Source organism: Polyodon spathula, chromosome 7 (genome assembly GCF_017654505.1).
Source record: "Polyodon spathula isolate WHYD16114869_AA chromosome 7, ASM1765450v1, whole genome shotgun sequence".
Lineage (NCBI taxonomy): Eukaryota > Metazoa > Chordata > Actinopteri > Acipenseriformes > Polyodontidae > Polyodon > Polyodon spathula.
Genome location: NC_054540.1, coordinates 47,497,385 through 47,523,261, shown reverse-complemented (window position 1 = coordinate 47,523,261; position 25,877 = coordinate 47,497,385). Strand labels below are relative to the sequence as shown.

The window sequence follows — 25,877 nt, the reverse complement described above, 5'->3', positions numbered from 1 at the left end:
TCAATGAGACCATTTACAAAAATAAATAAGATCATGAATATTGAAACAGCAACAGCAGATCATTTAAATAGAAGTCATCAGTGCACTGTACACATTTCATTGCTTTTTGGCTCGGAGACATTATATCTCATATTAATAAAATAAACAAACACAATTACAATTAAGCCAAATTAAGCTACAGTGTCTTGGGCTATTTTTAAATACACTACCTAATATAACCCACCCAAGGCACACACAGAAACACAAAAAAAAAAAATCCATCTGTTCAGGAATCACAGAGACTACACAGTTCTTGTATACTTTAATAGTATGATTTTCTGATTTTGCTGTCATTTTATTGGTCATCAGTCACCTTTTTTATATAATGTGTTTAGTAAATGTTATGTTTTCCTGCAGCACTTCCAAATACCATGTTTTGTAGCAGCTTGTTTTTATATCCTGTGTTACCTAGCTGTATTACAAACCTCATGGGATTGTGCTGGCTTGTAATATATTCTATATTATATATGCTCTTAATACATTCCTTTGCGGTTTTAATATTCTTATTACAATTTGATGTTTATTTTATTTTATTTAATTTTACAACTGTCCTCGTTTGCAACTTCAGCAAACCCACCAACTTGCAAAACGCAAGAAAGCTCATTCTCTTAAATGACTGTGGGGAATATTAGACCTCCTAACACCAGGAGCTGCTGAGGAAAACAAGCGCATGGTCTGGCTATAGATGGAAGCGTTTAGCTGATTGAATTTCAGTCAGCGTTTTTACTGGTTGAATCAGCTATGAAGGACAGTACCAAACAATGTTATAATCAATCTTCATTGGCGGTGGATAAATACATTTATTCGATTTTCTGCATTGTCTTTTATTGTGACTGCAAAGTGTTCCAGGGCAAACAAACTGATATAAGCCCTGTAATTGCCAAGTATTTTTGTATGGAGAAAAACTACCATATCAAACTAGACCCTAATTTCCTTGTGCCAAACACCTGATCTGTTGCATATGAAGATGTTGGCAATTAAGGCTTGATTGTAAACACAGTATTGCATACTGTAATATTGAGGTAAATATCTCATTTTCATATATTTTTGCAATATTTTAATATAATATTGTTTATCAAGACTTAATTTGTGTAATATACGACTGATTAGTCGATAGAAGGACTACAGTAACATTCAGTTGAGGCTTGCAGGTGTGGTCTTATTTGCTGGAGATGAGGGTAAGGGATGTAGTTTACTGGATATTAATGATTGGTGGTGAACAATTAAGTCTATACCAAAGACAGTGATATACTGTGAACCCAGGTAAACTGATTTTCCAAGGGATACGTCCAAAACAATAACGCTATTATTAGTGGTGAGCAGCCATATGAAAACTATATAGATATCGATAACATATTTACATATGAAAAGCAATAACTTACTTTAACTTAGTGGTGCTTTGCTTCACAATATCCATGGAGAACAACAAGATATTGTTATATTGTTTTACTATTCCATCATTAGCCACCTCAAAACCTAAATATTTCTATACTTCACTGCGCATTGCCAATCTGGAAGTAACTGAATCTTCAGTTGCTCTGCGTATAAATGCTGACACACAAAAGTATTAAGTATGGTGTCATGATAAATTTTGCATTGTTTTGATGTTCTAAAATTACATCTCATTTATAATACCGAAAGTTCGTATTTTAAAAATACATTAATAATAGCGTAAGTAAGTAATCACACAGACAATATGCAAAGAACCTTTGTGTGTGCGCATATCTCAAAATAATGGCAAATGGGTGACCTTAATCCAGCATGCAGATAGCGTTTGGTACCTAAATGCCAATGGGATAACATGGTTAAATAATACTTTTGTGTGTGTGTGTGTTAACCGTATACCTAAAAAGGAGCACCATCTACTGGGTATTTTACATATAGAAACATGGGACTGCGTCAGGAGTTGGATAAATGGCTGCTCTACAGTGAGCTTGTATTACTTTTTACAAGCTACTTCTTTTACTTAAAATAAAAGAAGTTACTTCTTTTTTTTTAAATAAAGTGTTCCATTCCTCTGTTTACTTGCTGTTGTCTGTGGTGTTTGCCTTCGACACTGACAGTGATTGGTATGTATAGTTTTTTTTATTTTTTTTTTATCTTAATATAACAAACTTGTGTTTGTATTTCTAGTATTAGCGTATGTGAATTTTTGTTTTAAATCCCACGATATCGGGATACGGAAATTATTATCGATATTGATATATCAAAATATCAATACTGGTGCCTAGTACCATTGTCAGTGAGGCTCAGGTTTAATATCAAGGTCCTGCATTCAGCTTAAGCTTTGAACAGAATTACAATAGGGCCACAATCTACACTACGAGCAAAAATCTGGCAGGTCACTAAGATTGCATCACTAGGGGAAGCCATGCAGGAGACACAAGACACTGGTGCACCAGGGCAGCAGCAGCACTAACATTACTGTAACTCCACACAAGTTCCAAAGCAGACAGTCAAAAACAGCAGCAGCGGCACATACATTCTTCAAGGTGCTTATACAGTATCCCTCCATGGAGAAGAAACAAAAGCCCAGATATTTTGACCTTGGGATTCCTGAAAGTCGCTGAAAGTGACAGACTCTGTCAGGTTTGTGGCTTTTGTCATGTTGTTAGACCCTAACGGAGGGTTTCAAGGAGTCCTCGCTGCAGGGCCTGACAGGAATCAGAGGCGCTGGAAGCCCTTTGGCCTAGTTCCACCCAAACTTCTTTGTATGGTTATGAGACTACATGCTTGCAAAGAAAAATGTGTGACCATGCCCTTGTTTTGCCATCTTCCTCCCAGGACAAAGAAATGGGCAGGCTTCTGCACGCAACATCAGCCCTCCCAGAAGACGGGCCCTGTAGCAGAGGGGTCTTGAAGCAAATGTGGCACCGCTGTCCCTCGTCAGAAGTGGCTGCTCATTTCTTTAATTCCCTGGAGAATCCGCCTCATATGACCCACTTTTTTTAATCCCAAGATCCTAAAAATAAGAAACAAAATATGTAAATATTTGTATATTATTAAGAACCAAATGGCGAACCACCCACCCTAATGATCTCCTACAAACTGGCCCCAATACAGTGATGTAAATTTTTTCTAAATGTACATAATGCATAAATGGAAAAAGGCTTATTAAAAACAATATGAAAAACAGAACAGAGCCATATTCAGAAACAGCACAAGAGTGTTAATGTTCACGTAAGAGTAATCTCTCAATGAGAAAAACTTGGCACACTTAAATTTTAAGTGCCCAATTATTTCACCTTGTATTTTTTCCCCCAATCCTGAGTAGGGTCTGCTGTAGTGCGATGAGGTAAAACAGACCCTGCTGGTTTTGATATTAGCTGTACTTGACATTGGGCCTCCAAATCTGTCTTATCTGATCCTCCAAACATTAAGGTGATTTACATTTTCTTAATTTACTTCCATTTCTTACAAAGATTTCACCCCATCCACATGGTATCTAGCACATGCAGAAATATGAAGTATAATACCTGGGTCCCAGTGCTGTACGCAAGAATAGAAGAACCCAGGTTCACTTCTCTGTCACTCTAAAAATTATGATCAGTTTGGCTTCTTAGAGGTGATCTTTAAGTAAGAAGGGAGGAGGGAAGTTCACTGAAAATGTCCAAACTGACGAAGGCACTTGCCAAAATGTTCTTCTGCTTAGCTGAATATATGTTCCCCCATCTGCCTCTTGAATGTCTAAAATGTAGATTTCACAGGATACATATGCAATAGGTAACGTGTGGATAGGTTGAAGATTTGGTTAAACAGAACAGATGCATTCAAGTTCTAAATCCAGATGATTCTAATTTAAATATTGGATCAAAGGACTGTCAGAAATAGCGCACTGAATATTTCCAGTTTACCAGAACCTCAAAAACAAACTAAATACAGTCACAGACAAAAGTATTTGTACCCTACGTTTATTTAAATCAACAGAACCCAAAGAGGGCTTTACCATCTGGTAAGTCCTGCATCGTGCCATTACATGACCAAGCCCAAAACAGTAAAGCCCTCTTATGAGGATACATTTGTCTGACTATTTTTCATGATTTTATACAGCACTAGTTTTTGTTGCTGATGAATACAAAAGTTTTCCTCAATATTCCGTGAGTAATGCCGTAAGAGAAAAGAGCACCGTGACTGTGGTGTTGTTATGATTGCTGAAAAAAAATAAAGTTGCTGAAACTATCTAGTTGTTTGATTTCTAATTTGTCATTGAACCCGGAGACTAGTTGCTATTGTCACACATACAAACCAAGAATCAACAGGCAAAGACACAGACTAAGAGAGACACAAAGAGGAGCGGTCCAGAGCAGACGAAACAGGGCACAGCTTTCTGTGATGGGGCTTGCAACAGTACAAGCTCCCTCAGAGGTCTGAAGCCACTAGAATTAAAAGCACTCACAGCAACATCTTTTTGTGTGGCTCCATTGAAGACCATGTGATATGGGCTTCAAGGTGCCCTCTCTGGGCGGTCTGTGTTTTTTATAATACCGAAATAATCTACTGTGACTAAGCCACAACATGTGTGAAAATACCTCAAAGCAACTATATGCCTGCCCTGGGTAAATATAGATTTGTAGAAAGTGTGTAGAGGATTTCTTGGACCATGTCCGCTTCTTATCTTTTGCCTCTATGATGGCATGTGTGTAGTTTACAGGTATGTGCAATTCTTCAACAGGAGACAGGAAGCCCTCTGCTATTATTCATGAGGCTGGGCTACAATGACAATATTTTTTTTTATGTACTCCAGTGCATCTTTTTTGTAATTAAAACTACAGTAATGAGTTTATCATAGATGTAGACACAGTGTTCTGCATGGCTGTAGGGTTTTTCCACATGTTACTGATAGACAGTGCTGTTTGAGGAGCATGAAAAAGAGAGCTGGTGTGCTGTGATTCATTTTCCACAAAACTGTTAAACACTCTAGGTTAAAAAATATCCACAGTTTATATTCATCCCACCATTTTCAAAGTCCTTTATAAAAGTTTACTACAGTAAATGTGCATTACAGATTTTTGCAGTTTTGCATTTCCCATGCATTTAGCATAGTTTCCCATGGTTTGCCATGTGTTTTAATATGCTTTACTGTACCACTCTGGACTTTGCTTGCCTATGCTTTGACACTTTTTATTATGGGAAACTTTTATAAGGGTGACTTCTCTAAATGTATTTAACTACAAACCTTTCTAAACCACTGGTAGCCTCAAAAAATGTCTTACTTTTTACCCTGTGGATATATATTTTTGTAACTGGAAAAATGGGAGTTTTATTATGGCTGATCCTCTCATAAGCAATTTAAAACCTGATTTCCTTTCTATCCTTTATCTACAGTTTGAACAACCAGTGACCTCAATAATTAAAAAACAACACACTAAAATAATTGGTTTCCTGGTTACTATAACATGAAAACCAAACAAATGAAATCAGTGTATGAATACCCTGGAAGGAATGAAGGCACAGTTAGACTGTCCTGTCTTTTTCATTGAAAGGATATAGGATGTGACCTCCGAAACAGGGGATTATTTCATTATTAATTAATGTGCCGCCCCCCCCCCCCCCGGATGAGCCTGCTGTAAGGTAGGTCTATAGGTTATTTAAAAAGTACCAAAGTAGTCTGATGTGTCATGTCACAAAAAGCACCTCTTAGAGAAGAGTTTTGATCTTGGAGCTCTTCTTCTCAAAACGTAGAATCCTGTGTTAAGTGTAAGGGTTTAGATACACCTCTTAGGACAAAATCACGATGACGTGTAGGACCTGGAGTCTAGAAAAGTGGTTTAGTGCAACTTGTGCCTAGGCTGGTTGATAAATTGTTATCACCCACGTGTCTGTTTAAAGTAACTGCCTGTGTTTGTCTATCACTAGGCAGCTAAACATGAATCTGGAGCTGTCTCCTTGGGCCAGCACAAAATTGGATCATCTGCACTAAAACTGTCACGAGAAATAATAAATTGTTATCACCCACCATGAGCGCTACTGCATGCACCAGGACGGGTGACCGTGGCGAGTATTATTGTGGGGCAGATAATTTGTTTTTATTATTTAGGGCTGCAATCCCTGTTACTCTTCTCCATGTCTTACACATTGCTGTTACCGGAGCTTATTATTTGATTTACAAATAGTGTCCTTTTTCTAAACTGGATTACAATTGTCTGCCTGTGATTATTCCTGCAGACCATCACCTCTGCACCTGTTCATTATCAGCAGCCACTTTGCCACACCCTGTATAAATGCTTAGACTCGAAGTCTTTCTTAATGTCTCCCCTGTGTGTTTTTAAAGGATGTTCTTCTTCACTATGTCCCTGTAGCCGAGGTCCTGCAACTCACTCATGTTCACGAGAATGCTGCTAAATAGAGCTGTTGTCTGATACGATCTGTGGGGAGTAAAATTGGAGCTGTGTTTAAAAAAAAAAAAAAAAAAAGAATTAATTGCAACAGGAAGAAGCAGCAGCAGCAAATGAGTAAAGATAATAATGTGTTTTTGGATACTTTTTAAATTAAATTGTATATACAAACCATGAATCTATTGCCTTCTTCACTTTCAGATAAAGGTGGTTTTAGTTGATTTTAACTTTGGCCGAATGTAACTTTTTCTGTTCATAAGTCTGTTAAAAATCATATTAGCTTTAAGTTGTGACACATGAAAGTGTTGCTAATGCGTTGCTGTGCTGTGTCAGTGAAAATGCTCCCTGGTTCCAGTTCTCTTACCGGGCAGTGAGCTGTTGGATCTCTGCTTCTGCAGCTTCTCTCGTTCCCTCTTGGCTTTAGGCATGATCTTCACCTTCATGCTGCTCTTGCTACTGCTCCTGGGGCCCTCCTGAGTGATGGAAAGGAGGAACATACACTGAACTCCTGCTGTGAGACAACAGAAGTAAGCTCGCTCATTCACCCTTATGGGCTCTTTCTAAATCAAATCAATATAGGGCCAGAAATCCACAAGACTCAAGACTGTGAATATGGAGATGGTTTTAAGAAACTGACACATACTATTTTTTGACCTTAGAAGACCACAAGGTTTAGTTCAAAATCCTAACCATGAACAACTATTGTCCACATGTAGTTGAGAGTAAAGGACTCTTCTCTCAACCTTTTTGGTTTTGGGAATCTTCTGTGCTTCTAGGAGGAGCATTCCCCCCCCCCCCCCCCCCCCCCCCCCCCCCCTCCCCAATCAGTGTTATAATTTTAGATACTGTAATTACTTTGTGTAACTTGCTTTTTCATGTATATCAATGGAAACTTCCTTGGATGGTGAACACTCACTTCTTAGTTCTAAACCCTATCACATCAATTATTTGGCCACAGTATCTGTTCAAAATAACACCACGTCCTTATATACCACAGTTAAAACTGGAATAGTTCAATATCTACCCTTAAGAAATTGTTTTTCAGATACAGTAAACACCACTCATCATTCTAATAGTCTAATGTTATCTGCTTAAATAAGACATTCTGTCTATTATATATTTTACTAGAAACAGGAGGAACTGTATTTCTTAAAGTTGCAAACATTCTAACTTAAAACTAAAATTTCTCACCACTAGGTGGCACTGTTTCCAAAGGTTTTGAAACAGTATTCTCCGAAGGTCATTCACAGAGCATTTTATGAACAGTGCCGAAGCATAACCTAAAGCATAGATCTGTGCTTTCACAATGCTTTACCACACTTTGCTATGCATTAACCATGATACGTTATCTATATATATCTATATATAATATATATATATATATATATATATATATATATATATATATATATATATATAATATATATAAAAAATAAAACAGAACCTGATTATCCCCTTCAAGTAGAGTTTTTTTTAAGCGTGATTTTCAAAACCAGACAATGCATCGTGATTGTTTCAGGCAAACTTACCAAAATCGAAAAATATATACCTTTGTCTCTGGTATTTAATGTATGCTGTGATTTGGCAAAAATATTGAATTTTAAATAAAAAGAGAAGGATACTTGTTCTGATCATGGAAGTCAACTCTTCAATGGAAGACTGAAAGCAGTTTCTTAATAAGGAGGTTCCCCTGACTGACCTCTTCAGTGCAGTTGATGATATGTGTGATCCAGTGGATCTCTGCTACTTTCTGCAGCTCGTTGCTGAGGTTATTCAGTGCAGAGTGCAGCCCTTCTTCCTGGGGAGATTCCAGCTGCTGCAATACAACAAACATGAGCCAGTGATGACATATAAAGAGAAAAGAACTGATCGCACAATGGCCAGCTTCTACTCTCAAACCAGGAGACCCAATCCATGTTTGTTTGGAATGTTGCCTACTGGGATAGCGTGAGAGTCCAGGGGCCAAACATATTATTAATCTGTAAGTTTATGTTTGCAGAACACCTAGATTTATAGTACAAATTAGTATATAGGCACAGTTATATTCTCCTTTATAAAAATGTACTGTAGAAAAACCATAGCACAGTGATAAAGCATAGCACAGCAACAGAGGTTAACTGTAGTAAATGCTTAATGCAGCCATAGGAATGAATAGACTGGGAAAACTGCAAAAGGACCATGCAAACTGTACTATAGTGAACTCTTATAAAGGCAGGCTCCCAGCAAGCACAGATGTACATATAATACAGTGGATTTCCCTGCTCAGCTACATGCATATGTTGTCCTGTGTTGCACTCACCAATAGCTTCCCTTCCAGCAGCATCTTTGTTTCCAGCTGTAGAACCTTGACAGAGTTCACAATATCCACTGCTGCATTCCGACTGAGATACTGCAAGAAAATCAATGTGCTTTAGCACCTCTTCCACACCACGGCTAGGAAATGCTGCATGTTTTAAAACTGTGTTCACAAATGGTAAGGCAATCAGGCAACTGCAAGCTGTTTTATCGCTGCCTATTTCCTAGTATCTAATAGCTTAATTTGTTCTACTTCAAACTCAGTGGCCTAGCTGCAATTTGACCACTTTACCTACAGCAAGCCATATAATCTAAGGCACTTCTTTTGAATTGCATTGACACTAAATGGTTGTACAAAAGTTAATTGAATACATATCCGTAGACGTATAAAGCATCAACTGAAGCCAATAGGGTTAGTACTTGATAAGTTATACATTCTTGAACAAGTACGTTTGACAGTTCTATGCTTGTTTAAAGTAATTTTAGCTAAAGCAATAACTTCCTGAATCGTACCTGTTTCTCACTTCCATTATCTGCACAGGTCTCCAATATACAGTTTTGAAAGAAACACATGTTATAGCACACATATACTTTCATTTTAAAACATGACATCTGGTACTGCTTTTGGTTAAAGGAAGCTCTCAGTTACTATGCTTTATCTGCTTCACTTGTACTTCTAGGTCACTTCAACTCAGCGGTGGCTTCTGGGTCAAAGTATGTTACTGGATGAAAGCAAGTCAGTCAATTGGGGAAGCAGCTGATTGGTTAATGGCAGGAAAGAAGCCATTGAAGGGCTGGAGACAATTTCAACCTCCAGGTGCAACACAAACTGAACGCACAGCTTCCCAAGAGAGATTTCTTTAACCTAAAGCAGTACCATATGTCATGTTTTAAAATAAAAAAGATTACAAGTTAACTATAACATGCGTTTTTTTAAACTGGACATTCGAGACTTATATAACAGAGGTACGTACACTAGCTGTAAAAGTTATGTTGGCTACAATCCCACTAACCTTCTGACTTCATCAGATAACTCGAGTACACGTGCTACAGTACTTGGAAAAGATCAAACACACATTTACGGTAAAACCTGTTAAGAATGAGGATATGACTCATACACTGCTGCATCTTACAATGTACACGTCATGACCCTAAAGGAAGCACTCAGTCACTCCTTTACAACATTAATAAACCAGATGAGATTAGAATTTCAATCTGGTCTGGTCTGGAGCTCTGAGTCACGTTCTAATCTTGAATAAAGTCAACCCCCACAATCTGCTTACTCACAATACATGTAGTGTAGGATTTTACAAACTGCTATTTTCATTTCACAGTTTATGGAACACTTTCTGCACTTTCTGTATGGAGGCCCTAACATTCTGGGTTGGCTCTGTTTATAAAATGACTTAACTTCCTGGATAAATGACAAACTTTCCAAACTCTCCATCTCTGGAGGGCAGGGTTTGGTATACAAGTGGAAGGAGTTTGGTGCCCCCTTACCTCTGGAGTACTGGCCTTGTTTGAGAAGGATTCATTCAGTATGAGAGCGCTGGCATTGACTGGGTGGGCCAGTTCCTGCTCAATCGCCTTTTGGGTCTTTGCTGCTTCGCGGATTCTAGGGAAAATAAATAGTTTTTAATCACTGGGCAATTTAAAGTTTGTGACAGCCTATAGTATTACAAAATAAAGAACGTATAAAAAATGCTATACCGCTGAAAAAATGATCTTGTACAGAACGGAATAGTGTCGACGAGTGACAGGCAAACGTTGACTCGTCACGTGTCACATGATTTGCAAAGTAATTACAAAGCTAAACAATTGTAGATCGGTTACCTCAACTACTGCAAACTATTAGACTATTAAAACAGTCGTTGCTCTATTCCAAGCTAAGCCACGCAGAAGTGCAGCCAATATGTGAAAGCTCTCTGGCGCACTCTGCTGGGAAAGGAATGCATGGGACGCAGTATCAGGGAGGAGTGCAACAGGAGCGACTGTACGGTACATTGCTATTTGTGTATGACTTCCTCCCAATGCTGTGGAGTGCAGGCTGGGTGTTATGCTCACTTGTTGATGAGCGTGTCCCCGGCCTGTCCGAACTGCTGCAGCTGTGAATACTCCTCCTCAGTGAGGTACTCCATAGACTGCTGTGAGTTGAGGCGTGGCCGTGAATCCCGGTAGTTATCACACTTGCGCTTGTCTTCCCATGATTTCAGAGTGCTCTCAAACGCCTGGAAACAGGGAAGACAACAATTAGTATTAGATTCGTTATACATCTTTAAAAAACAAATCGTAAAAATCTGATTTGGAAACATTGAGATATAGAAATGTGAACCATTTGTAAGCTACCAAATTCAATTTACAAACAGGAATGTGCAACCAGTTATGATTTTTTATTTCACTTTGAAACTTTAAAAACTATAATAAAAAAAAAGCGCCATGTTTGAGGCAGAATATCTGATTTAGACCAACTACAGTTGCAACATTTGCCCTCCAGGTGGTACTATGCATTATGTGCTTAAACAGTTTAAGTAGAATAACCTATTTGCTTACACTATTACTTTAGATTTGTTTTATATCGGCAAATAAGAGTATCTGTCACAGTGCACTACCCCTGTATTATTTACATGTTGATGGCGAGAAATTCAACAAACATATGCCTATTACAGCACATTTGTATATTTCTCATTAGGTCAGTATTGCTAATGGTAGATTTGCTTTGAGGACCAGTGGAGATGCTTGTCTACCGGACTTTCTTCAGCTATATCCAGACTGAGGCACAGTAGACAGTAGTGGAGTACAATGGATCAGAGCTCCTTAGTCCTACCCGGTCCCTGGTTAACATCTGGGCTCGGTTCTTGTGCACTATCTTGAGGATTCCGGGGGGCTGGACCCAGGCTTCTCCGTCCACCTGCACGGGCACCCCCTCATCTCCCAGGATGGTGATCTTTACTGACCGACACTGCAAACCAAGCACACACACGAGCGCTGAGCAAAACACCCCTTCAGATCTGCCTTTGCATCCTTGAGGTGACCATGCTAATTTACTGCTGTTTGTGTAGGAGCGCAGTGAAGGATCATTAGGATTCAAATGTAGACCCTTCTGCACATGGCTCTCTGTCTACCTGGTGAACACTTGAACTATCCTAGACTCACAGCCACCTAGACCTTTTGGATTGCACATTATCCTTTTCATTTTATACAAGTTTTTAACCTACTGTAGCATTGAGCATGCGTGCATGCACTAGTATTTGTGTTTGGTGTCTATATATTACATAGACTTGACACAGACTTCTGAAAAAACAGTGTGTGAGTAACTGCAATAAGAATCACTCAGAATAGCATCATAAAGGTAAAGGGGAAAGTAAATAAAAACGAAAATGTTACTTGAATGAACTTACAATTGAACTTGTAGTAATATACCCAGGTTTACATATGTGTTCACAAGCTTGTGCAGGAGAGATGGACTGAATACCTAGCCAATATTCATTACAAATAACATAGTTCAGACAGTACTCAAGGTCATCTATGTAAATACAGTATTAGGTTGCATGTGCTCAGCCATATTGTTACCTGACTAAACTCAAAAGGTACAGTAATAGCCTTGGGGTTGTAGCAGCTCAAATAGGGTTACACCCCAACTGACTTAGATGAATGACAGTCAAAGGTAAACAAGGAGTCATGGCTAAAAGTTTTTCATAAAAGTGCGTAGGAAAGACATTAAGATTAATAACCTTTATTTTTTTTTATTATTTCAGACAGCTGTGTGGTTTACAGACAGTACAGAGAATTCAAAATCATCAAACCGCTCTATATCCAAGGAGAATCAGGATCCAACAGGCATCAATCACTGGAAATACTTCATGAAGAAGAAACTTAATTGCTAAACTGATGACTCGCTATTTATAATAATTAGAGATAAGATTTAACTAAACTACTCTTACAGGCTTATTCAGGAACAAAACAGCCCTTCGGTATCAGAGGTCATTTAAATGCCACCTTAAGTTACTTCTGAATATGATACTGCTTCAGTATATTTTGCACTCATTAAACAGATTGCTTGTTTAACACCATATCAATTGTCGCATTTTGACCATTGCTAAAAAGACTACCGATTAACCCTGTAGTCAAACCCATAAACCCATTAACTGTGATGTTCTTATATCAAAAATATACTTTTTTTTTTTTTTACATATATTGTTCCAGAGCCATCCTAGCAATACAAAACAAGCTAATGTATAAAACAGTTCAAAAACTGCATCTAAACGAGATGTGCTATACAGGCTCAAATTCAGGTTAGTCTTTGAGAACTCCTTCAACCAGGGCTCGGCCTTCCACCCAGTCTTCACACAAACTAAGGTTACAAAGAAACATTCAAGCACCAGACCAGGAGGATTTTGTACAGCCATTTCAGTTCAGAAGAGATACTAAGGGTTAAATACAGACTGAACTGCCAGCTTATTTGTTCAAATTACCCTTTGTGAACATTACAAGATGACGGGCTAGATTCTCAAAAGCAGTTACTTGCAATTATTAGTGCTACTTTATTTCCAATAATTCCTAATTCGTAAACTAATAAACAATTAACGTCTTACAAGACACTAAATTAAATGTGAGTTGTTTATTGTTGTTTTTTGTTTCTTAAAATGGTGTTAATGATGATTTGAAGTATCTATATATATATCTTTGAGAATCTGGCCCAACATGCTGTGTTATAAATTACAACTATGGATCTGTTCTACTTCTCACAAAACGGCAGTTCCTTGAGTTCCACGTTCTTTCACACGTTCTTACCTGAGCTATTCTGTGATGCTGCAGCTTTATAACCCTGGACATCGCCATCTGCATACTCCCAAACACAGCCACCACTTCCAGCTTCTTATCATCAAACGAGGGCGCACCAAAAAACTGTGGGGGGTGAGGAAGGGGGGGGTCTTTAGTGAACAGGGCATTGAAAATCTTTCCGTACTCAAGGCTACAGAGTAAATATTGTTTTTTTTTTTTAACCCAAACTTTTTTGAAATCTATCTTCATTCAACTCCAACAAGAGAATGGCTGTTTCACCATGCTGAGCGGCTGTGGAGCTTTATCTAAGTAAAAGTAATACTCTGAATTCAGCTCTTTTAATTTTGGGTTAAACTTTTTTTTTTGAATATAAACAGAATACTCCAGCAACATGGAATATGAGTATTTCGCTCATGAGGATAGCTACATACCCACTCGTCCCTTGCTTGTGGGTTATTCCTCAGTCTTGGGTTAACTACTACTCCTCGAGTGCTCATGGTGAACTGTGCCTTTCTTTGTTTTTAAACAAGCTCATCGGCCATTATCTTGTCTCTTAACAGGGGTTAGTACCCATAATGCAGGGCAAAACACTTGATGGCATTATTACCAAGCTTGACTATACTCTGCAATGTCTACTATCTTTAGGTTGTTTATGTTTTACTAGGGTATGTAACAGACCTTTATAACAGGGGTGGCACGTAATAGTCAGCTAGAAAAGTGGCAGTCAACCTCAGAAACTGGTAGCCATCTAAATCACACATTCAAAGCAGCAGCAACACAGCAAGGTGTTTGTGTGTTTAATGTGTGTATCAGTAGGGATGTAACAATGTAAACATTTGAACTGTATTGTTTGAACTAAAATGGAAATTAATTGTGACGTGTGGGGTTTCAGATGGGGAAGTTGTGGTCGACTAGTCAACCTCAAATAAGTTGTTGTTGTACTAAAGAGGCTTATCTAGTATAAGGCCACTGTAGTATAAGTCACACCTGAACCTCACAGTGGATCAGACCATTCTGAAAGCTAATGCACAATGACTCACGTTGTCCTCTTTGGTCCCTCCCCAGAAGTTGATTCCCCCGGCATAGCTGGGAATGTTGAGCACTGCCAGCCCCTGTAGACTGGGCAAGGACATGGGCACACCGTCGCACTGCAACACAAGCACACCCAAAGCATGAGCACCACAGCAGAGAGGGCTGGCACAGCACCACACAACAGACAAACATCTTCAAAGCTTTCGTGAAAAACAACTAGCAAAGTTACTAAAAATAAACAGTACCCAAACCTCAGGGTTATACTTAGACATGTCAGGGAAGTGCATGTTCCTCTTGCGGTTGTTTTTAATATTTGTTGCTAATCACTGTAGTCTGAAAACAGTTACCACGGCAGGCTTTTAACCTTTGGAGGTGTCATTCATTTGGTGGTCTAACATATAGACTTTGACACACGTCATTCAAAAACAACTTTATTATGAGCAATACAACAACTGCACTCTCTTTTATGGTTTAAACTGAAGCCCTTATTCTTGCAACCTGTGCTGTGGCCACAGCAGTAGTTTGTACACTGGGTGTAAATAAGATGCAGATGGTGTAATGCAGCTCTGGTTTTTCAAATTAAGGACATAGATAAAACCTATAAGAAACAAAGTCAAGTAAAAAAACGTCACTGATGAAGGCACTGAGTAAGGGATTGATTTGATTAACCTATACCCTGCATTTTACAGCACTGGGAGTGGGGCGGGGGGGGGGGGGGGGGGGGGGGGGGGGGGGGGGGGGGGGTGGGTCACCCTGGACTGCATCAACCACCTACATGTGGTTATTCCAGAATCACCTATAAATAGTAGTGGCTGATGCAATGCAGGTGGCTGCAGCTTTGGCTTTCCCCAACAGGGTATACATAGGTTGATCAAATCCACCCTTTCATTTCAGCTGGAATAGTTTGCTTCTGCATCCCCACACTACCCCTCCCCCTCAGCGCTGTTTCTGGGCTCTGGTGAGATTGCTGTACCTCAAGCTGCACTCGCTGCTCTAGGTTCTTGTATGTTTTCTGAAGCAGCTCCTTGGTCCCCAGCACTCCGTACCACATCATGTTCTTCGTACGACTGCTGTGGTGACAAAAAGAGGGACAATAATGTTAATATTAAACTCAGGATAGGTGATACAACCCCATGGCATGCAATACTTGTCATGGGGTGCAGCGATAATAAAGAAGCCCTTATTTGTTACAAATGTTTGTAAAAACGATTAGCTAAAAATAAGATGTTGATAATAATATACTGTGGCTACCCTAGCGCATTTGAAGGTAGCGTACAGTAATCTATTTTTGCAAGGCAGTATGTAGTAAGCAGAATGGAGCTTATCCCTTCTGACAGGCGAGCTGGATGTAGAGAACTGCAGTCTTTAGACCCGTGTTTTCTAAACTCCTTTATTAAAATATCCTCATCTACGTCAAAATGTAGATCAAAGTTTACTTATTTGTGTTCGTTTGCCAATATCCGCATTTGGAAAACAGAGAGTAGGAAGAAACCATTTAGCAGGGAATCCCACACCAGGAAAAATGAAGAACTGGAACACGGGGTCAATCCATACCTGCATTTCTTTGGGTGCTCATCCCGTTTGTTGTTGAACTCCAAAGAGATTTTGGCATCCAGTCCAATCCCAAAGTAGTTGTTCATGACACACTTCTCAGTGCATTGTCTGGGAACAGATTCAGAGGTCAGTTAGTAATTCTGTATGTTACTGACATTATCCCTGAAGGTGTACTTGTTTTGTTTCTTAGATTTCTTTCAATACAGAGGACCTGCATACAAGCCTAGGAAAGACAGCTTATGACAAATCTACCGTTTGTATTTATTTCTCAGTTTTTCAGAATAAGAATATTTCATTAGTTATCCTAAGGAATCTTTCTGTACAGTTAGTCCTGAAAAAAAACTGCTTTCTGGTGACCTAACATTACCTGTGCAATACATCTATAAGAACACAGCTATTGCATCTCTTTAGGAATGCACGTTCTAAAGCTGAGGGAACATGAAGCCACTTTGCAGCTTGGAACTTTGCTGTTCCTGAAAAAGTTACTTTGTGCTCCATCAGCTTGAGACTTACATGGAGTTGGGATCCTCAGTGAAATGAACAGAGCTGAAGCTGTCTGACTTCTCCAAGAAGATTGAGGATGTGGTTGAGCTCATTGTCCCTTGACCTGTGGAGGAGAAACAAAACGAAGCTGGCTTGATTAAGACAATATTAGCTCATTGATACTTTCTCCTTTGCTTTCAGACTGTTTAAAATCATGTTCACTGTTAATGGTGATTGAGAAATAAAAGAGAAGCTATATAGCACACACTTTTGACTAAATGGACAGTCTCTGACATAACGAATTCCTTTGTTTGTTTAAAACGGTACCCCTGTCAGGCATTCTGGAATATGTAAAAGCTGCATCTGATTTATGTTGATAACTTGTTTGACTTTTAAACGGCACTTTTAAAATGCAATTACTGGACTAAAGGGGATTTGTAAATTGTGTTTTTTTTTTTAAGTCGCACTTCTAAATTTTGTTTTAGAATGCTACCCTTTGCCGCGATCCTTCCTAAAAATCAGTTCTCAAGAATAATAATTGCCTGGTAAACTTGAAATAAAATAAAAATAAAAAACCTCTGTGTTGCAAGCTAGGCAAGACTATCTAACAGACATGTCTGCCAGACATTTCATTTAGGGTTTAGGCAGAAAATAGGACAGGGCACTCACGCAGAGCATCGGCTTCTTTTTCTTTGAACTCCTCGCTGCTGTCTTTCTTCAACGACATCGAGGAAGAGGAAGATATCCGGTAGACCTGAGTGTGTCTGTTCTGTTCATCGACCACTGAGAGAGAACACAAGGTCAGAGCATGAAGAGGCTGCAGGTCAACTGTTTGTGGGACGGCAGCAAGACGTTATTTAAATAACTGACGGATCTGGTTGCTTCAATTTTGATTTGAGTGTACTGCAGCTACCCTGCATGTATACCTGTATAAGGATGTACTGTACCTGTTTCATAGATTCAACGGTTAAACGTTCTGTGTAAAAGCAGTCTCTTTTTAAATAATTACACACATTTTCAATGACAAAGTAGACTTGATTAGTGTTCACAGTCATCATTTTACTGATGTGTGAGAACTGTTGGGCATTGTCCATTCTTATTTCATACGTTGTCTTGATCGTTGGGTGTTTCTACTGTAAGATAGCTTGTGATCCTTGTGACTTGTGGATGGCTTGTTGGATTGATCTGAGATTGTATGTAGGCATTCATAATGGTGGAGGATTGAAACGCACAATTCCAGATTAATAACTGATGCAAACACCCCCAAAACCCACCCCTGGCTATTAACAGATCTAAAAGCACAATTCTTTACAAGCGCAAACTGTCAAGCTAGTTTACTACTGTGTTTTAAATTGTCACACACTGTACAGTATTCAATTACAGTAGTTAACAATGAAGCAAGATATTACAAATTATGAAATGTTTTTAATAAATGTGAAAATCACCATAAAACAGTTAGCACTTCAAGTGCTTGAAGCACTAGTGCTTGTACCTGTACCTGTTTGTTTCTTCATACAGTATATAAGACTCACCCTTCTCTGCCTGTTCAATGATTTGCCTCAGGGCTTTCTTCAGGCTATTGGCTCTCAGCATGAGCTGGTCCTTGGATCTGAAGATCCTGGGCAGGGTGTCTTCCTCCTTTTTCCCCCCCTGTCTGGTCTCTTTGGAGGACATCACAGGGGAGCCAGAGGGCACGAGCACTGCGTCCGCCTCCTCACTCAGGGTTTTCACTAGGGAGTCCAGCTTCTCGTTCAGCAATGTGCACTGCACAGGGACACACCAGAGTGGTTACAGGATGGCTTCTCTGGGGCCCTTCATAGAAGGGATTCAAACCAAACACACAGCTGCCCTTGTAAATGGCTCTGTTCAACTCCCAGATACTGGAGATCCAGACGTGGCACACAGTCAGAAAACTTTTATAACAGTGATGCTGCATTTCTGGACTGAGTCCACCTCTTACTTGTATTTACATTATGGTGCCGCTATCTTTATTCTTTTTGAAAGCACCACTTAACATGATCATTGTGGAATTATGGAATGCTAAAACTGTATCAAATGCCAAAAACCTATCTTTAGCCCAGCTGCTATTTGTAACAGCCGCGGGTTAGCAATGTGCTAAATCAGTGATACTCAATTGTATCTTAAGGATCACTATACATTAACCTCACTTGCCCTTACAGCACTAGTGACTGCATTTTTAACTTCTTTCTTCAATAAATAAATTAATATTTAGTGCTAGAGACAGGGCACAGGCTTTCACATTTCTCAACTGTTTTGGCAGGAACCCCCAGAGTGGCTAGTTAATTCTGATGCAATTCACCCTGGCATAATGGAGTAATTACATGTCCTATTGAATTCATATTTAGTAAATCTAGAAACCAGGACCCAGTTGGAAATTAAGTGGAGATAGACTTTGGGCAGAGAGACACTTTCTTTACACACAGGGTGGTGAGGGTATGGAGTGGGTTACCTCATTGTTGAGGAAGAATCACTTGAATCCTTTCAGACCCAACCTTTGAGATCAATCAGCTACTTGGAAATGGACTTAGGTGGGCCGAATGGCCTCCACTCGTTTGTAAATGTTCTTATGTCACATTTAAACAATTAAAGCAAATTAGACCCCTTTTATCAACATTCTTAACAAGTGTACTGCATGTGGATTCAGTACATAAGCCACTACAGTCTACAGGTGCTTGGATGGACCTGGTGGTACTTGCCTTTTTGGCCATTGTATCAGCCTCTTCTTTGTTCTCCGTGGCCCGTTCATAAGCCTTCCCCACCTCAGCAACAAATTCATTGACTGTGCCACAAAGGAACCTGGGGGGCAGGAGCGCCAACAAACCAGGAATCAGCAGGAGTATACATCGCTGACAAGGCAAACCCTTCAGGGTTATTATTAACAGCATATTTAAAAGAATCTCAGCCACATATTGGGGTATTAAGGTCTGCCATTGTCAGATCATTAAAATAGCCCCCCTATGTACGTGCATACTGGTTTAGAACTGCAAATATATCAGTGCGTATTACGTACATTTCTTGTTAACTGTGCATTTGTTACTAAAGCAAATTTAGAAATACATGGTATCCATTAGGTTCTACATCAGCACTGCATTGATTACAGGGATATTACATGGAAATCCATATGAGAATGACAAAACAGCATTCAAATCAACATAATGGTCTGCCTAGTATCATCCAGTATCTGCTTGACTGTGAAGGCAGTGAATGACAGAAATCTTACTTGGCTGATGAAATGACATTCGCGTGTTTGTCGGAATCCAGAATCTTAGCCAGGTGGAAAGCAACAGAATCAGAGTACTGGGTCAGCTGAACCTGAAGCGAAACCAATAAGAGGATTGGTAGAGCTAGTACACAACAGAACTGCATTCCTGAAAAAAACATTATACTGAAGGCCTGTGTTTACTGCTGAAACAATTTCTTAAACTCCACTGTGCTCCCTCATTATAAGCCAGTCCTTTATACAGTGAAACGGGTTGTAAGGCTATACAGTCATGGCTCCCATTTGCCCCATAATGACACACTAGCACTAGTATTCTCATTATAAGGCAGAACACAAATTGCACAAGCTTATAACTATGGTTAGTGACTACAGCCGTATAAGCGGGGAGAACTGTATTATGAGTTACAACAAAATAACTATAACTATTAACTAATAACTATAAAAGGATCACTGGATGTACACGGTAGGTCTTAGAACTTACTCATTACATCCATGGACCTCCACTATGTTAGAACCATGAACTTGAAGTTATTAACAGAAAAAAAATATCAACCCACTGTCACCCCAGTGTCCTGTCCCAAACTTCCACAGTCCTCCCTGAGCTACAAATAACACAGCATCTCTTTAAGCATAATCCAAATTCCCATTGATAATAATGAAGCTCAATACATCACCATCCGTCATAAACGCTAACCCACCCCTTGTTCTCTTTGGCCAAAGCCTTGCTATCACTCATCCACAATCTATAAGTGCTTTCTCGTTAGGTCAGCAGCGCTGTCCTTTCTGGTATCCCCTGACCACAAACCCAGCAACCCCTCTGGTACTGTCCCAAGCTCTTTGTTTTGAGTGGGCAGGTCCACTCATTGAATTGGATCCTCTAGTTGGGTGCTCCGCGTACCTGCAGAGCAGAGTCTCCATTCTCCTCCTGTTTAATGGCTGGAGGGGGCTGCTTTGATGGCACCTCGTATGTCAGGATACTCCACCTGTATCGCAGGGATAAAAGAAGGAAAACCCATTCTTATATTAGCCAAGATGACTTCACTGGTCATCATCCCACCGGTCCACTAAGCTCAGATAGTAATGGCAAATTGGTTTCATATGATCCAAAAAAGCCTCTTAAACTACAAAGAGCATTATCAGCTGGATAAATGGGTTTCCATTTCATCCACTTGCATTGAACTGCAGGAATGAATATAGCACCAATATTATTATTTTATATACCACCAAACCTCTAAGCTCTGGTACAGTTCATAACAGAAAGTTTAAACAGACCTGTTTCACTGTTCTTGTTATACTATTTCCAGACCTGTGCATAGACCTGATGTTTTCTGTCAGCGGTTATATACAGGGTTTCTTTTTTCCCTGCTATGTATAAAGTTGTTTTCATGTAACAGTATCTGTTTTGGTTTCATTCTTGTCCCTACAAAATAAAGTTATGAATAAGACTTCTTGTTTCTTTACAGCCTACTCATTAAAATGTTATGCATATTCTTAGAGAGAACAAGATTATCTTTTCAGGGATACCAAGATATTTAGCAAGCAAAGGATCTGAGTGATGGCAAGCGTGCAACAAATAACTATTGTCCCAGTACTTGTGGTGGCTAGTCACTGTATATAAACCCAGTGGTAAGTGTGTGCAGCCTTGTGTTGTACAGTGACAGACAGTTACCTGTCCAGCATTTTTGTGGTGGCACGTTCCAGTTTCTCCAGGATCTGCAGCAGCTGGGTATCGTCATCACACAGGCCCCCCCAGCCCAGCACCCGGGCGAGGTCATTTCCTGTGCCAAGTGGCAACACTCCCAGTTGGCACTGGGGAGGAGACACAAGGGGGTTACAGGGGTCACACCGAGGGCACGTCCCAGGTCACTCGTGCTACAAGCTAGTCATACATTTATCAGCCACTGCATAAAATTCTAAAACTAACAGCAGTTTAATATTTTGTGTGGAATTTACATTTTGTTAAAAATGAATCATTCATTCAATTTATATAACCATTTTACTATGATCCATGTAGAATATTTCTTTTTGTCAGTTGATTGGTTTCCATGCAAGAGACAACAATTCAGAATAAGATGTAACCGAATGTTTGTGATTCAGATGACTATGATTTATAATTTTCCCTGAAGTAGGTTGAACTGTTATAATCATTACATTCGTAATACATACTGTGATCTAACAGTTATTTTCAAGGCAGTTTAAGTTCCGGTTATACTACACACAGCAAGGTTCTGGTTTATACCCTGCCTTACCTGCTTATGCAGTCCTAGTTTATCAAGTTCAGACAGCACCCAGCCCACACTTCCATCCCCTCCACAGACCAAGATTCGGAAGGTAGCAAATTTCTGGAACAGCCTTAAACTGTAAAACAGGGAAACCCTAGCTATTGATAAGGCTGTAAATCTACATTTAATAGACACATCGTTTAAACCTTCTGTGTAAACGATCATTCATCATAAAACCATGTAATGCCCTTTTCTTATCTCCACCCTTTTATATTATTATTTTTTAAATCCAGCCTCACAAGCCAGAGTTTTTCATATGCAGTACAGTATGTGTTGCCGTTTTGTACAAGAAATGGAATCCAGTTACATAAAGTAGCTTTTCCTATTTAAAAAAATGCTGACAACCAAAAAACAAACAAACATTTGAATCTTTAAACACTTGGTTACACTTTACAGTAATAACGAGGAAGTCAAACTGTAATTAGATGCAGGATACACTGCATGCTGTTTAAATAAATACCAAGCATCTGTTTGTCTGGCTAGGCCTTGTGTGTCTATGGTTTCCTATCCAGGTTGAACCATTCCTTCCAGCCATAGTGGATCACCCCTCTTTCAAAGCTTCAACACATTTCACAAGGAGAAGCCGCTGTATTCCCAGCTCACCCAAGATGGGGTCCTCCATTCATCAAGTCGAAGACCTGGGCAGGGTTGAGTAGCTGCTTGAATTTGCGTAGAAACTTCACTCCCTGGTTGTCCCCACTCTTGGAGTTGACTAACACAAGCAGGGGGCTGGAACAAGAGGGGGAAGTGGCCTTCCAGAAACCTGACAAGAAAAGCAAAGACGAGTTATAAAGCAGAAAACAATGTACTGTCTTTTACAAAGACATGTGGACATCTGTTGGGGACATCAATTGTGTCCTTAATTTTATCTGCTGTCTTGGCGGTTTGCTGAAACTCATTTTAAGGGGTAAAATGAAGCACAATTGTCCCAGCTCACCCAAGATGGTATTAAATGGTATTAAATTAATATTATTCTGGGCATGGTGTGGTGCAGACTGCTAAATAAAATACTTTAAGTATATTTGAAGATGTTGATCTACTTAAGAATACCAACATACAGGGGAAATACAGTTGAGTGAATTAAATGCTGTTACACTGTAGTTACCATTTACTAATATTTACTACATGCATTTAGCACACTATACTTGTAATTGTAAGAATGGAATTACCTGTTATATAAGTTGGTTCTAAATACATTAAATAATGTAACAAAAATGTAAATAAGTAATACAATTACTTGCAATATAAGTCATCAAATGGGTCCTCAATATTTATTCTGTTCCAGTAGTTGAATTGTACTTTAACAGCAGCACTGGCACTTACTCCTAAACTGTTAGTCTGTTTGTTCTAAAACAACACTTTAGGTGGCAAAGAGAGAAAAGGTTAAGCTTGAAGATCTGTCTTTCAGCCCTAGGGTGAACTAAAGCACAAGGAAGGGGAATTTTCTTCCTCAGCTAACCTGTTCAATGGCATTTCAGAAGCATCTATCTGAGAGTAGATAAGGACAGATTAGCACATCCTGCCTTTGTGGCTCTCAATGATGGCAGCTAGTTACTAGCATGTAAGAATCATCCAGGGAAATAAAACGGCATTGCAGAATGATTTATTGATGTCTTGTGTTTATTTTATTTAACTTAATACTATTACTACTATAGTTATTACTAATGTCCTTTCACCCTCTGGGTGTACTTGATCATCCACCTTTCATGTTTGTATTTTCATAATGGTCTGCATTCTCATAGGATATGTTTATGAAAATACCATCCAATCTATTTGTTAGTGTGCCCAATTATTTTATCAATTTTTCTCCCTGTGGCAGATCAGATCAGATCACTTCCGACACCACATGTGACAGGGTAGCATCACGGCCCAGGCTGTTACCGGCAGGAAAGACACCCAGAGACAGATAGCTGCAGTTTAAGTGCTGGTGCATACGTTTATTAACAAAACAAACACAAAAACAGGAACAAACATTTGCCTTCACTTCTGATACAAAGCAATACAAAAAAACACAGCACAAACTCCTCCGTCAAACAAAGGGAATTTATCTGCTCATGAGAACTAACTACGAGAATACCATTCTGCACACTCATAAATAGGGATATGACACTGATGGAATTTGATGATCGACTTGTGTTAATGCCAGTAGGCACAGCCACGTTTGAAAGCGCCTCTTAGCTTGCCAGGGTGATGTCACTCGATTTTAAATGAAATGCCAGCAATTCTGTACCATTCATTAGTCATGCAAACTTAGGAGAAATTGAATGCATCAGATGGCTTTCTGACATTAGGAAATGACTTGAAATCATTCTGAAGTATTATTACTCCAGCCATGACATACATCCCTCTGCCACCACTGTAAATAACACAATTAGTGCCAGCAATATGAAAAAAAATATCACCATGACTTCAATCCAATGACTGCTCGAGTATAACCATGTAGGTAAGACTGGCTCCTCCCCATATTCTGATTCCTCAGTAATTTGTGCTAAAGAATGCCGTAACCAAGTTCTATCATGATTTGCTAAGCAGTTCTCTCTACATGTAAAAATGTGTGACCTAAAGTTTCATAAGTCAGAGGCTATAGATGTATGTAAAGTTACATACGAGTGCCTTGTTAAAGCTGCTTTATCCCAATGCAAGAAACCAGCTCAGCTTTGACATGTGGGGGTCATCCATCAGGATTCTACAATCCAATCTCTCCCTCTCCCTCCCCCTCTCTCCCTCTTCCTCCCCCTCTTCCTCTCGTACTTGCTATGCCACTGAGGTTTTCATAACATAATGTAAGGGATGAGAAATGACTTTCTGGAGCTGAGCTAGCAAAAGGCCATCTCTGTAATAAAAAAAAGACCAGATCAATTACAGGCGAAAGCTTTTCCTCCACTCTCTCTCTCTCTGTGATTGAAAAAGGCAGGCTGGGGTGACATGGTGTGACATCATCAATAACTCACCGTCGGAGTCGATGCTGTTGAGGGCAGTGGGAGGGATGATCGACACACGGAAGGGACCCAGGGAACACTTTTTTCCAAACTGCTCCTTGCAAGCGCTGTGTACCTGCAGCAACAAGCCAGTAACACTTTTGTTATCAATAGATTCACAGTGAGTACTAAAGGGGTGAAGCTAAATGGTTGTAGATGTTGGGAAATGTTATTTTGGATGGTGAATATCATTCAGCATGTCAGCTGTGTACAAAGTGAGAGATTTGGGGCGTACAGTTTCTGGTTCAAGTTTCACGATACTTGCTTATAGTAGCTAAGCTATATCAAGGTTATGTTTACCTCTGTGAAGCTGCTGTATTTTTTTTTTCCATGTCTGCAGTTACAGGAGTTAATTAAAGATTGAAGTAAACACTTTTTAAGTATTTAAGTATTGAAATCTTACATGTACCAGGTTTTTGTCACATCTTCAACTGTGACGACAAGCAATAACATGTACAGCTATGGCTAAAAGTTTGCTTCATAAAGTCGAATGAAACCTGCTGAATAATGTTATGTTATCATATTGTATTACCTATCGCTTTGTAGTTCTGCTTAGTTTCTTTGACTACACAATGTTCAATAAAAAGATCTAAGTTATGTTCATGTCAGTTTAAAAAAAAAAGATGTCTCATCCTAAAATTCTAGGTGATGCAAAACTTTTGGCCATAGCTGTATATATATTATAAAAATACAAAAATAATGCATTTCCCCAACCAGTAACCACACAGTGACCTTAAGTGTATGCATAGCCGTGATCTGAAAACTCTGTATGGGGTACTGCAGCACACTATGCGACTGATAGCACATGTTTCACAATTACTTCACAATCACGTGACTTGCGATTAGTCAACTACTG

General features: G+C 39.3%; 1 protein-coding gene across 3 annotated transcripts in view; it reads right to left on the bottom strand.

Moving 5' to 3' along the window:
- Positions 1-2,181: 2,181 nt before the first annotated feature.
- LOC121318690 (diacylglycerol kinase delta-like) overlaps positions 2,182-25,877 on the bottom strand; it is a 118,725-nt gene continuing 95,029 nt past the window's right edge. For all 3 annotated transcript variants that reach the window (XM_041255629.1, XM_041255631.1, XM_041255632.1), the window contains 21 exons: positions 24,995-25,097; positions 22,647-22,806; positions 22,011-22,119; positions 21,431-21,570; positions 20,660-20,744; positions 19,762-19,853; positions 19,238-19,337; positions 18,053-18,284; positions 17,190-17,303; positions 16,551-16,644; positions 16,038-16,145; positions 15,457-15,553; positions 14,492-14,599; positions 13,461-13,574; positions 11,494-11,628; positions 10,734-10,897; positions 10,170-10,284; positions 8,674-8,763; positions 8,074-8,190; positions 6,739-6,847; positions 2,182-3,001 (listed from right to left, as the gene is read on the bottom strand). In XM_041255629.1, coding sequence (XP_041111563.1) covers positions 2,988-3,001; positions 6,739-6,847; positions 8,074-8,190; positions 8,674-8,763; positions 10,170-10,284; positions 10,734-10,897; positions 11,494-11,628; positions 13,461-13,574; positions 14,492-14,599; positions 15,457-15,553; positions 16,038-16,145; positions 16,551-16,644; positions 17,190-17,303; positions 18,053-18,284; positions 19,238-19,337; positions 19,762-19,853; positions 20,660-20,744; positions 21,431-21,570; positions 22,011-22,119; positions 22,647-22,806; positions 24,995-25,097 — 2,400 coding nt within the window. In that variant the 3' untranslated portion in view covers positions 2,182-2,987. The remainder of the gene's footprint in view (positions 3,002-6,738; positions 6,848-8,073; positions 8,191-8,673; positions 8,764-10,169; positions 10,285-10,733; positions 10,898-11,493; positions 11,629-13,460; positions 13,575-14,491; positions 14,600-15,456; positions 15,554-16,037; positions 16,146-16,550; positions 16,645-17,189; positions 17,304-18,052; positions 18,285-19,237; positions 19,338-19,761; positions 19,854-20,659; positions 20,745-21,430; positions 21,571-22,010; positions 22,120-22,646; positions 22,807-24,994; positions 25,098-25,877) is intronic.